The following is a 14,008-nucleotide window of genomic DNA, read 5'->3' on the forward strand; positions in this document are numbered from 1 at the left end:
TCAAACATTAATTATTTTTAAAAAAAAAAGTACTTTTTCTGAAAAACTATTTTATAATTTTCTAACAATCCCAAACCGGCTCTTACTTGTATTATGTCAAATTGTTTTGACAGTCAATGATAATTTCATATTCCAACAATGTTCATTAGCATTTTAATTAATTTTGCGAGATCTTTTATCAGTAATCCTTGTATGAAAATTTTTCATTTTGAATTGCATAACAGTCGAATATTTATATGATGATGCATTGGTAGGTATCCGACTGGACTGCAGAGTCATTGTGTGAGTGGTTTGAAAAATAAATTTGGCAATGTGGCGAAAACACAAAGTTAAAAAAAAAAAAAAAAACCTACTATTAATAAGTGAAGCTTCATGGTACAACCAAGGTCATACTTGATATTATCTCTGTTTTTGTGGGCAATTTGACAATTCCAATTTCTCTTCTATACCCGTGTTTTAATGTAGACAGAGAAAACTTCTTTCCACCTCCTCCTTCCATGAAGCTCTCTATCTCTGTATCGACAGTGTCTTACTGCATAATCTCTCTATCTAATGTTACTATTTTCTTTCTTTCCTTCTCTATGTAGATCTTACTGTATAATTTCCATCAATTCGACACCAAAAGCAGGAAAAACCCTTTTCCTCCTCAAGGTTCCATCATCAAAACTTCATTAGTGATTAAAAATTAACTTTCCGCTTCGAATTGTGAATTCGAAGAAGAAGAAGAACGCCATGTGACGACCCTTTTCTTCCTTTATATATTTTTGTTAATTTTCCGCTTTGATAAGTTTATTATAGTGTAAGTAATAAGATCAGCTACTTGAAAGTGAGCCTCAGCACAATGGTAAAAATTGTCATTATGTGACCAGATCACAAGGTTCAAGCGTTTGCATCTGAAAAAAATACAAGGGTAGGCTGCTTATGATAAGACCAAATGTGTTCTAAACTATGGTATGAACATCACCTACTCTTCCTCTATTCCATTCCGTTGCTTGACAAGAAATGCCCCAGCTCCTCCAAGCACATTGCGCCAACAATTAAACAAACGATAAAAAACACAGTAGAGCTATTCAATGATTTTTGTATATTTGCATATGGTAATGTTCTTCTAAGAGCATGCAGAAGATCCCCAGAGACAGATAGGATATGATACCAATTAACATCGATGTTCTGATAATGCTTGCGACAATACGTACTAGTACTAATACATCATGCATATATATAGCCGGTTCTAACATGACTATGTACTTCCGAAATCACATTTCCAGCGCTCGAGTGTGATATATGGTGTGAGAAGAAAGGAATCAAAGAATTCAACAGCCTGGGAGCACAAAAACTGCATGCCTTTGCGACCATATTGTCATAGTGCTGCCATCATTGTCGATCTTGCAGCCTCTTTCTTCATCTCAGCAGCTTTGCCACTCCCTCGGAAATACATGTACACTTGCTGCAGATCGTACAACGGATGGAAAGATGTTCAGGTAAGAGAAGACAGCAAAAGCAATGAGATAGGAAGGGCAGATGTTTCAACCTGAATAACCCATATGCTGGCCAGTGATTCAATACAGAAGAATGCAAACCCGATGAAGTAGAATATCTGTAAGTAAAAGCAATGTTTACAAGTTTTTTTGTTCTTTCAGAAAAGCAAGCAAAAAATAAATACCCTTTTAACCATGGGAATAAGACTACACAAAAAATCCTACTATAAGTCAATGAAATGTCTAAAAAAAACTTGTTAAAGTCAACGAATTGAAGACGATCATTTGACTGTATTCCAGTTCAAGTTAAATTTTAGACAGCAAAAGAAGCTTACCCCAACCAGACCGCTCCAGCCTAAAAGATCAAGTGCAGGCAAGATACCACTGTTAAACAAGAGAATACAAAGAGTCATTACATGTTAGCATACATAGAGAGTTAAAACGTATACATATAAGTCAAAGTATGAGATCAACCAAACATGGTCCTATGATGATAATGCAAAAGGATTCCATGTTCTAGAATCTAATTGTAATTTGTACCAGCACAAATTGCTTGTCCCAATATGGCAAAGCAACTTACGCTAAAGATTTTCCCTTGAAGAAAATAGGAGGTGCCACCGTAGCAATGATGCAGAATCCAATGTGAAACTACAATATGAATATAACAATCAGTACTGTTTCTCAATAATCAACTGTACAAAGAGGAAACTGCGAAGGGCGATGTAACATTTACGAGATAACATAAGAAGAACCATCCAAACTTCAGTGCACTATCCGTCCTGCAAACAGAACGAACATAGCAACATAAACATTTCGCAAGGTGGAGGATAAACATTTCGCAAGGTAGAACTGCATTACCTAAAAAACACTAGAAAGGTATAATGTGAAAATAATTTCCCAGAATGGTACCTCATTGCACGATAAAGGGGACGATACCACAACACATAGGCTCCTGGGACACCAGATATTAAGTAGATAATAGCAAGAAGCCAGATAGTTATACCTACAATGACAAAATGAAAACTAGCTGGTTAGTTTTCATTTGAAGATTTAAGGAATTGTTTAAATCTAGTTCAGCAGCAACCTTCTCCTTTGATCCAAGCTGAGGTAACTGCTATAAGGTTCCATAGAAGACAGCCTGCCAAACCTGCAATTCACCATGTGCAAAGTTAATCGATAAGTGCATTAACTAGAGAGACCAATTAAAGTTATTAAAAAAAGAATTCTGATAAGCCTATACCTTGACCTAAATCATTCTAATAAACTATTTAGCACAGTTTCCCCTGTTTTCTTTTATCTTTAGTTGGAGTGGCAGCTTTAAGAAGCAATTTTTTTGAATTACTACCACAAACATGACTTACAAACCTAATCAAAACACCAAAGCTATCAAAAAAAAAGTTCGGAATAAAGCCAACCAACTATAAGTAGCGAGAATTATCACTATGCATCTCAACCTTCAGTTGACATGTAACTAAAAGGTTGAAGAATATTTGCTAGAACGGTTAACTAAGAAGCCATACAAGTATCCGTTCACTAGGGGCTATGCAGAAGACATTAAGGGAGTTAGATAGACATACCCAACCACGTAAAAAATGCAGCATACTGCAACTGCTGTAGATGGACTGGAATATCATTTGCAATATCATGATGAATAATGGGGAAGAAAGGTGGCCAATTCTTCTCCTCTATGATAACTCCAGCTGTAATATAAAACAAAAAATAAAATCAACATGTTAAAAAAAGGAATCAAATGGCTTAATTTAGTTCATATTCACAAAAATTGTATATGTAATGCTGGAGAACTACCTCTTGCTATAGCATCTTCCCTCCTTTTCAGGTCCTAAATGAAACCAATAAAACAGCCAATTAACAGAATATAAAATGCCTAAGGTAAATATAGTCAATTCCATAGACTGTTTTAAACACTAAATCGAGAACAAAAAATAATTTCCCTATTAACACAAAAGCAAATGAGGTATAACAGCTGCCAGAGCTAGACACGACAATCACGTGATGTTCATAGTTAATGAACCTCTGAACTGATGAAAGATCGATGACACAACAGTGAACTTACATTGTTTCTAATATATAAGAAACACAGAAGCATGATAAGTAGCAACAATAGGGTGTAACACAAGCTTGCCTGTTCTCTTTTTCTTAGTTCAGCTTCTCTAGCTTGGAGTTCTTTTTCTTTATTCTTCATATCCTGAATTGTTATATGAAAGAAGTATCATTCAACACCAGTATTGTGGTCAAGCGTCGAAAACTGTACAAACATGAAAGTTAACTATCTGTTTTACCTTAGAATTATCAAGAGGTATATCAACTGTTGCAGCATGATCATAGTCAGCGGGTTCATGAGGAAGAGGTGAAAGCCTTGAATTTGTAGCAGGAGGAACACTTGGATTCTGAAAATTTAGTGAGTAAATAATGCATAAGCAAGATAATACACAATCATTAATTGGCATGAGAACAGAGACATGTAAATCGGTATTCTCACAAATTCAAGATCATGAGCAAGCCCTCATGTTAATATGTAGAGAAGAAAAGGAAAAAGAAAGACTCAAGTTCACTTTAACATGATAAAGGACTCCTGTTCCATTTATATTAGAGTTCAAATTAAACTATATCATAAACTAGAAGCTCGGAGCAGTCCCTAAATTAAGTCATGAGAAAAGGACAAGGGAGGAGGAAGAAAACACAGCCTTCGTCCTGAGGTAGTGTGGATAGATATCTTGATGTTTTTAACTTATACAACGGGTAAACGCTAAGGTCTCAGAATTAGCTACAGTACATCATAGGAGAAAGGTTAGACAGGTATAGAAGACAAATACTGACCATAGGAGAAAAGTAGAAGGTTTAAAATTTGTAACAAGACGACATAAAAGACAACTACTACCCCCTTCATTTTGCTAACCATTCACTAGTTGCAGCTGAAAAACAAATAGCATCTTGTATAGCATTATGAGGAATGCCTGATTTGTTGAGAAACTCTTGTCTTCCTTTATGGGAGGCGACAGCAGGAGACAGGATCAAGATATATATTTATCTGGGGACCCCTTAAATAATGGTGTTATTCACTATACTATAAAATCAATTTAATTATTTGTATGGTGAAAACAGTTCCTACTAGGAACTACAAGGATAATTCTGACTCTGGTATTCCAGGTTCATTGTTTCTTTCTAGGTGATGGGGGTACTCCTCTCACAAAACAAAACCCTTAGCCTCCGCCTTTCAAGCAGGATCAATGTCTTTTCATGATTTTCATGATCTTTACCCATTTACATATCTCAGATTATCCGGTTGTACCACCTCCATCTCAAATTTTTTTATCGACATTCTTTCATTTCTGGGATGTCCAAGAATGTTGGCTACATTTCATTTCTATACATCTTTCACAGCTTTCAAAAATTCATATACATTAAACTATGTCTAACTAATTTCAATCACTATTCTAATGTTTTCTAAAATCACTAAATATAACAAAGGGCAAGTATAATAAAGGGCAGCCCGGTGCACTAAAGCTCCCGCTATGCACAGGGTCCAGGGAAGGGCCCCACCACAAGGGTGTATTGTACGCAGCCTTACCTTGCATTTCTACCTAAGGCTGTTTCCAAGGTTTGAACCCGTGACCTCCTGGTCACATGGTAGCAACTTTACCAGTTACTCCAAATATAATACATGAGTCAAAACCATAACAACCTTCATATAAAGAGAGACAAAGAGACTATTAGTTCTGAGCAAATCCGAGTTTCAAACTGGGAGAAAGTAATAAGCTTACCGTCATATAAAATGGACCACTACCATAATCTGGTTGACCCTTTCCTCGAGCCCCTTGGTCCTAATAGAAGAAATATGAGATTATCTTATGAAGAAAAAATCTAGAATGCACAGAACTAATCGTGTTGGTTACAGAAATGAAGCATGCCAAAATTTAGAAAACTTTTACAATAAAGATTTCTTTATGAGACTACAACACATAATGACTTCAGCATTCAAACAACAAGAACTACGAATCCAACAGAGTTATAATTATGATCCTCCCCTTTTTAATTACCATTGTTCTCTTTATGATATTTTTTTACCGCTTCCAGGGAACTCTCACCATTTTGCTCCCTGATGACTCAAAACCAAAACCTTAGGTTTGAAGGTGGGGAGTGCTTACTATCCAAGCAACCCCCTCTTGTCCTTGGATATGTTGTGGTTCAACGACATAAAAATTCTCTCTCAATCTCCAACAAAATCATTCCATAAGCTTAAATCTGACCATGTAATCCGATTGCAACCAGCTTTTTAGACATTGAACGCATCCATCTTGTTACATTCTTAGTCAAAATCAAGTCACAGCTCAAGTCTACAATAAGAATTCTAAGAAAGATAATTCAATGAAATTAAAATCCGACTACAACCAGCTTTTTAACCGGTGAACGCAACAGTCTCGTTATATTTCTTTAGTCAAAATCAAGTCGCAGCTCAATTCTACAATATGAATTTCAAGAAAGCCAGTTCAATGAAATTAAATTAACTCCTAGTCCTAAAGAACAAAAAAAACCTCAGCGTTTTTCAGTATATTCTCTGAACAAATGAGTTGTTGCATACTAAACAAAAAAACGAAATGCAATTCACACATCAAGAAATTGTACCAAGCAAAACAAACACAAATCAACACCCATAATTTTGCTGCACCAATACATTGTTCCTAAAAAAAAGGAAGCCCGGAACATCAAAGCTCCCGCTATGCGCGGATTTTAGTACTTAACTGACACAAATACATTGTTTCTAACACCCACAAAAAAAAAAAAAAAAAAAGAACCACCGACAAAACCCACATTTATCTTTGAACCTAAATCACACCCACGATCATTCATCTAAATTACATAGGAAAAATATAAAAAGAAAAAGGAAGCAACAAAATTGGACGTTAATGTGAAATTACGGAAAAGGGGTTATGTTCTTGTTCTTCATCAAACGGATTGTCATTGTAATAACGTCCAGCCATGACCAATAAACCCCAAAAGATAATCAGAAATTTATAGAAAATGGAAATGTGACAGATCTTGAAAACGGAGGTTGAATGTAGATCTTAAAAAATGTAAAGGGGGTTAAGATTTGGAAAATGTATATCTTAATAGACGTGATGGTGTATATTTCTTCTCTCTTTTTTTCACATGTATTTATTTGCTATTTTTATAATTCCTTTATGTGAAAGCATGTTGTAATTTGGGGGAATTCATGTGAAAGAAAAGGCTGAAAGAGAAGTCATTTCCCGGGAAGGGAGAAAATCTTGAGGTGGGGGGGGGTTTATATAGGTTTTGAGTTCTATTATATTGTGGGTTGGTGGAGATTAGGAAAGATGGATGTTAGCATCTCTTCTTTAAAATTGAATGTTTTTAATTGTTCAATAGGAGTATCATGGGTTCTTAATGTAGTGGTGTGACTGCTACCCTTAACCGATTCCAATAGTGCAAGATTTAAACTAATTGAAATTCTAACATGTGTATCTAGGGTGTGCAAGAATCGAAACGATCGATAAATCGAACTGATAAAAATGTTATTGATTTATTGTTATTGAATTATTGGGTTAACAATTTTTTAATGATTTTATAAAAAAATTTATTGGGTTATTGTTCAGTTCGATTTTTTCTTATTGGATTATTGGATAAATCGATAACCCAATAAGAATATATATATGACTTAGTATATATTTCTCTTAATTTCTCTTTAGTTTCTACAAATTAACAAACCCATTATTTTAACTATACAAACTCTTAATTTCTCCTAACAACGTTTAGTTCAAACTTGAAGGTTCTTGTAAATTAAAACACATCATGTAGGATTTTTTGTGGCAACTAAGATTCGTTTTTTTTTATTAGTTACTACTCCCTCCGTCCCAAATTATGTGTCATCATTTCCTTTTTAGTCCGTCCCAAAATAAGTGTCGCCTTTCCTTAGTAGGCAACTTTTTAAAAATACAATTACTCTTTTACCCTTATTGGCCCCACTTAATTAAAAAAAAGATATTGGCACATTTTCTTATAAAGGATAATTTGGTAAATTTTACCAAGTCTTCCCTTTTTACTTAAACTCCGTACCCGGTCAAATGGCGACACATAAAATAGGACGGAGGGAGTACTATTTCTATTTTATGAGTATTTTCTTATCGGTTAAATCGAAAACCAAATCGTTAAGGACTAAAATCAATAAAAAATATCTTATTGGTTTAGCAGATTTAAAAATCGAGAACCGATAAATCGAACTGATAATATATAAAATTGAACCGAACCGACCGATGCACACCCCTATGAGTATCGAATATTAAAAAGTAAATCAAAAAAGGAAAAAAAAAGAATTATGAGTATAAAAAAAGTTGATTGAGTGATAAGTAAGGAGCATTAGTCTCAAAGAAAGATTTTCGGATATAAATATAAAATGTTCGAGCCTTAAAAAGATAAAAATAGGTAATATCTAATTTTCTTCCCTACAAGAATGATAATCTTATGATACACTAAGCTCTTGTCTACTTCAAGTTTGCACTTAGATTCATATAAATTTGTCTTTCAAACTATGTCATATTGAGTTGCAAAGACTATTAGGACTTTGTTCTGATGTGCATTTGCATAAAGTATCATGTGTACCTTATCTTCAAAAGCTTACTAATATAGATACTTGGGAATTGCAATTTAGTTGATTACACTCCGCAAGCAAGATTGGACGAGGAGAAAAGGAAAATCTTTTGGGAGGTTTTGTTAGGATCTCCTAATTTAGGTGAATATTTTCTTACGTATACAAAATATATTTTCTTAATACTTTAGAGTTTTTTTTTTTGTTGGGGGGGGGGGGTGGGGGGGGGTGTATGTAATATTTTGTTTCCTTTAATTGTTAAGATTTAGGGTTTAACCACTTGTATAAATAGAGGTGTTTGTACAGTAATTATTCATTCAAGAATATACAAAGTGATTCTTTCACATATTGTCTTTTTTTCCTCTTATTTTTACATGGTATCAAGAGCAGTGTTATTTTTTTCATCTAAATATTTCTGTGTTTTTTTCTCTCTTCCGTTGAGCATTCATATTCCTGATTTTTTTTCTCTTTCGTTTAGTATTCATCTTCTTCTTTCTCTTATCTACTGAAATGAGTGATCAATATCTTTCAATTCAAACTACTAAAAGAAGTGATGGAATCCCTGCAATTAATGCATTTGATTCGTCACATGCTTACTGCATACACCCTTCTGATCATCTTGGCATGAACCTTGTTTCTATCATCTTTTATTATAGGAGTGATGGTGGCTGGAGGAGGGCAGTTATGATTGCATTTTCAGCTAAGAACAAACTAGGATTCATTGATGGGTCTCTAGATGTTTCTACTGATAAAAATCTTCGCCTGGGCAAGATGTAATAACATGGTCTTGTCTTGGCTCTTGAATTCCCTATCAAAGGAGATTGTGGAATTTGTCCTATATTTCAAAAGTGCCAAAGTCTTATGGTCTATCCTAGAAGATACATTTGGTCAGGTCAATGGAGCAAAATTATTTCATTACAAAAGAATTTAAATGTTATAGTTCAAGAAAATTCAAATATTTCTACTTACTTCACTAAAATGAAAAGTCTATGGGATGAGTTAGATGCTCTTAACACCTTTTCTGCTTGTAGTTTTGAGTGTGAATGTGGTGCAAAAGAAAATGAAGAAAAAACCCATCAAGATGGGAGGTTGCTCCAATTTCTTATGGGTCTGACTCACTCATAGGGATTAGAAGTAATACTCTGTAGTCTTCCCCTCTTCCTAATATTGGTCAGGCATATTCTCTTATGATTCAAGATGAAAAATAGAGAAAAATTCATGTTACTCGTGCTTATCCAGGAGAATCAGCATCTTTTCTTGTTAGTAATGGAGGTGGTAGAAAATTTGATGAGTATAAGACTCAACAAGGCAATCTCATTAAGAAAAATAATCTGACATGTAACTATTATAAGAAAGTAGGGAACACTATTGATCAGTGTTACAAAATTCATAAATTTCCGGCAGATTTCAAATTCACCAAGAACAAAAGGTACCAGAAAGGAGTTGTGATTAATAATGCTTTTGGAACAAGTGAAGAAAGTCCTCATAAATTGAACAATTCTGCAGATAGTATGTCACTCAGTCAAGAAAATGTTGCATAACTCATACAGCACTGATGCATCTACTAATCTCACTTGTGCCGGTATTACAAAGTTTTTCAATTCACATGCTTGCTTGTTTAAAGTTGACAATGATTCTTTGATAATGGACTCTGAGCACATGACTTTCAAAAAAAAATCTCCTCTCTAATATAAGTCTCATGTCCAAACCTAACATGGTTACTCTTCCTAATTTTCATAAAGTGAAAGTTACTCATTCTGGATCTGTATATCTTTTAAGTAATCTACTACTACATAATGTCCTTTACATTTTTTTTTTCAAATTCAATCTTTTTTCTATTCACAAATTGTGTAAACAATTTTAAAAATTCATACTTTTCACTCCTAATACTTGTTTCATGTCGCAGGGTCCTTCACTAAAGAGTCCTCTAGTGCTTGGTAGAAAACAAGGAGGTCTATATATGTTTAAGTAAACTCAATCAACAATTTTCACAAAGAGTAAACCAGCCTAGTCTACAGAAAGTTTATCCAATTTTAGCTCGAGTAGTTTGTCCTTTTCAAATTCAGTAGCTAATGTCTTTACTTCTTATTCGAGTTTTTTTATTCCAATGTAAAAGAAATTCTATGGCATTATAGGTTAGGTCATATGCCATTAAGTAATATGAAGAAAATTGTTTCAGTTTTTTTATCTTGTTCAAAATTTTCTTCTCCTTGTGCTATCTGCCCAATGGCTAGACAATCAAAGTTACCTTTTTCTAAAAGTGTTATTTTCACTAAAGCAATTTTTGATCTAAAATATGTGGATACCTGGGGACTTTATAAAATCGTCATACAAGATGGTTTTACGTATTTTTTAACAATTGTTGATTATTTTAGTAGAGCCACTTGGACTCATCTTCTTAGCACTAAATCAAATGTTTTTCCCATTTTACAGTCATTTCTTTTCATAGTAGAAAGATAATTCAATACCAAGGTTAAAATAATCAAAACAGACAATGCTTTTGAATTAGGAAGTGGTAAAATACAATCTGATTTTTTCTTAAAAAAGAAATCACTCATCAAACTACTTGTGTTTACATTCCACAACAAAATAAAATAGTAGAGAGAAAACACAAACAGTTACTAGAAACATCAAGGGTTTTACTATATCAATTTCATTTATCTATTACTTATTGGAGGGAATGCTTGTTAACACCAACTTACCTTATAAATAATTTTCTTCCTCAATCTTACAGCATAAGTCACCTTTTAAAGTTCTTTTCAAATCTAAACCTATTTATTCAAATCTCGAATACTTTGGTTGTCTATATTTTGTTTCCACCTTATCTAATCATAGAACAAAGTTTGATCCAATGGCTTTACCTTGTGTATTCTTGGGATATCATTATGGGGAAAAAGGATATAAGATAATGAATCTCAAAACAAAGAATATTTTTATTTCTAGAGATGTGATTTTTCATAAAGAGTATTTTCCTTTTTTGGATAAGTCAAATATTTCTCAAAAATTATTTCTTGTCACTATTTCTTCTTCCTCAAATTTTAATATTCTTGATGCGCCTACTAACCCTAATTTTTCTTTATATCTATCAGAATCCGAATTTGATTGTCTTACTTCAACTTCTACTTTTCAATTATTGATCCTACCATGCCAATTCTGATTCCACTAAGTCAGTTCCTTATTCTCCAGTCTCTGCTTCATCCCCTTCTCCTACTTCTACTGAAGATTGCACTTCTCTTTGTCTGGATTAAATCTTGGACATCATGCTTAGGAAGTTTTCTAGGATAACTAAAACATCATCTTATCTTTAGGATTATGTTTGCAATGCTCTTCAATTTACAGATGTGAGTTCTACATGTTTTCTTAGTCCTGTGACCCCTATTTCTTTTCCTTTTAATGAATTGTCTTTTTCTAACCAGTTCATACTCAACTCTGTTTCTAGTATTCATGAACCTGTTAACTATGAGCAGGCAGTGCATATTCCAGTATGGCAAGAAGCTATGGATAAGGAAGTAGCAGCTCTAGAATTGAATAAGACTTGGAATATTGTTGCTTTACCTCAAGGAAAGAAACATTGCCCTGTAAATGGGTTTATAAGATAAAGCAACATTCAGATGGGAGTATTGAAAGGTTTAAGGCCCAATTAGTTATTAGAGGTGATATACAAAAACAGGGAGTGGATTACAATGAAATATTTTCACCTATGGTAAAAATGACTATTGTGAGATGCATACTTGTTATTGCTGTGAAGAAAGAATATGGCCTTTTTCAATTGGATATTAATAACGCTTTTTTACATGGCGATCTCAATGAAGAAGTATATATGAAATTCCCTGTTGGGATTACCCCACCTTCATCTAATCATGTTTGTTTGTTGAAAAGGTCTATTTATGGACTTAAATAAGAATCCAGACAATGGTACTCAAGGCTTACTGCAGCACTCAACTTCAAAGAATTCAGCCATTCTTTAAATGACTACTCTTTATTTTTTAAAAAATCAAATAATTCAATTTCTATTGTTGCAATTTATGTCGACGATATACTATTAACAGAAAATGATGAAGCAAAATTACAGGCTTTGAAAATCTTTTTAGATGCCGAGTTCAAGATTAAAGATCTTGAAAAATTATATTTTTTCTGGATTTGGAAGTCATCAGAGAATCACATGGACTGATTCTATCTCAATGTAAGTTTATCAGAAGTTGATTCTTTACATCTTTCTCCAGCTTCTACACAGTTGGACCCTTCTATCAAATAAAAGGCAGATATGGGAATTCCAATTAAAGACCGAACGTTGTACAGACATTACTTGGAAAACTCCAATTCTCCATCATTTCAACCACTTACCTTTTGTGAATTTGATTGGGGTACTTGTTCGGATTCCCAAAAATCAATCAGTGAATTTTATATCTCTCTTGGCTCTTCTCCTATCTCGTTGAAATCAAAGAAGCAAGTTTCGATCTCACTCGGTTTAGCTAAAGCCGAGTATAGATCGATGAGATGAGTAGTAGCCAAACTTACCTAGTTGGTGCGTTTATTCAAAGATTTTTTTGTTCCAATCTCCTTGTCGGTACTTATTCACTCTGATAGTCTAGCTGTCATCCATATCGCAAAGAACCCTGTTTTTCACGAACGGACGAAGCATGTCGAAATTGATTGTCACTTCGTCCGTCAACAGTATCTTGCGGGGTTAATTTCCTTGTCATTTGTGAATTCATCTTCGCAACTAGCTGATAACTTTACCAAATCATTGACGAAACTTATGCATTACTAACTCCTTGCAAGTTGGGGGTTTCTTCCCAACCTCCAACTTAAGGGGGTGTTGGGATTTCCTAATTTAGGTGAATATTCCCTTAAGTATACAGAATATTTTATTATTGTACAGAATATACTTTCTTAGTACTCTAGAGATTATTTTCCTTTTTGGGGTGTATGTAATACTTATTTCCTTCAATTGTTATGATAATGTACATGATGATTTTGATTTCGAGGAACAGAACGAATGAGGAGCTTCACTTTTGGATTTTGTTAGGGTTTTTGGGTTGTGGGTGGTGAATTCGAGCTTTTCGAAGAAGGATGAGTACTTTATTACCTTTCGTAGTTCAGTGATCAAGACCCAGATAGACATTTTGCTTTTTAGAAAAAGTGATATGTAAAGACTGTAAAGTCATACGTAGTGAGAATCTTTCGACCCAACATAAGTTGTTGGTGATGGACTTGGTAATCAAAATGGGCAGAAAGAAGAGAGGTGTGAAGGATCGGCCCAGGATTAGGTGGGATAGCTTGACTTTGGCCAGTTCTTTAGAAAAAGAGGAAAAGCTGACGACTATATGAACTTGGGAGAGTAGAGGGGGTATGGATAGTATGTGGGAGACGACAGCCAGTTGCATTAGGGAGACTGCTAGAGAGGTTTTGGGTGTCTCAAAAGACCTGGCAAGCATTGGGAGGACTAGTGGTGGAATAAAGAAGTTAAAATAAAGGTGGAGACTAAGAAGGTGGCCTACGCTAATTTGGAGCAAGGATAATGAGGAGAAGCAGATGAATAAAGTGTTATAAGTTAACTAGGAGAGAGAGGCTAAGTTAGCGGTTACAGAGGCTAAGTTAATAGCTTTCGAGAGTTTGTATGTAGTTTTATAGGAGAAAGGTGGGGATAAAATGTTGTAGAGGCTTGCCAAGACCAGAGAGAGGAAGGCCCATGAACTTGATCATGTGAAGTGCATCAAGGAGGAGGATGACAAAGAGTTGGTTGAGGATGTCCTCATTAGGAAGGGGTGGTAGTCCTATTTCCATAGACTTTTGAACAATGAGGAGCACAAAGGTTTTGTGTTGGGGGACTTGGATAACTTGGAGAGGTATCACAATTATGGTTATTGTAAGCATATCAAGGTTGAGAAGGTCAATGTAACTATTC

General features: G+C 34.4%; 1 protein-coding gene across 2 annotated transcripts; it reads right to left on the minus strand.

Annotated features, from left to right (window-relative positions):
* Positions 1-1,067: 1,067 nt before the first annotated feature.
* LOC107842314 (secretory carrier-associated membrane protein 1) lies at positions 1,068-6,867 on the minus strand. 2 transcript variants are annotated; one of them, XM_016686081.2, is made up of 13 exons: positions 6,416-6,867; positions 5,261-5,320; positions 3,779-3,886; positions 3,622-3,684; positions 3,285-3,318; positions 3,056-3,178; positions 2,563-2,625; positions 2,388-2,481; positions 2,212-2,257; positions 2,059-2,126; positions 1,814-1,862; positions 1,532-1,597; positions 1,068-1,447 (listed from the first exon to the last, which is right to left on the minus strand). In XM_016686081.2, the coding sequence occupies exons 1-13, from the start codon at positions 6,476-6,478 to the stop codon at positions 1,361-1,363; spliced, it is 924 nt and encodes a 307-aa protein (XP_016541567.1). In that variant the 5' UTR covers positions 6,479-6,867; the 3' UTR covers positions 1,068-1,360. The 2 variants fall into 2 exon arrangements, with proteins under 2 accessions (XP_016541567.1, XP_047253099.1); XM_047397143.1 differs by lacking the exon at positions 6,416-6,867 and adding an exon at positions 5,537-6,409.
* Positions 6,868-14,008: the final 7,141 nt, after the last annotated feature.

The sequence above is a fragment of the Capsicum annuum genome, chromosome 9 (assembly GCF_002878395.1).
Source record: "Capsicum annuum cultivar UCD-10X-F1 chromosome 9, UCD10Xv1.1, whole genome shotgun sequence".
NCBI classification, from domain to species: domain Eukaryota; kingdom Viridiplantae; phylum Streptophyta; class Magnoliopsida; order Solanales; family Solanaceae; genus Capsicum; species Capsicum annuum.

Excerpts from the sequence above, each read along its gene's own strand:
- LOC107842314 (XM_016686081.2), bottom strand. The coding sequence starts at position 6,478 with ATGGCTGGACGTTATTACAATGACAATCCGTTTGATGAAGAACAAGAA. Across the intron at positions 3,319-3,621 it reads AACTAAGAAAAAGAGAACAG|GACCTGAAAAGGAGGGAAGA; the intron begins GCAAGCTTGTGT and ends GGTTTCATTTAG. Across the intron at positions 1,863-2,058 it reads TTCAAGGGAAAATCTTTAGC|TGGTATCTTGCCTGCACTTG; the intron begins GTAAGTTGCTTT and ends CTTGTTTAACAG.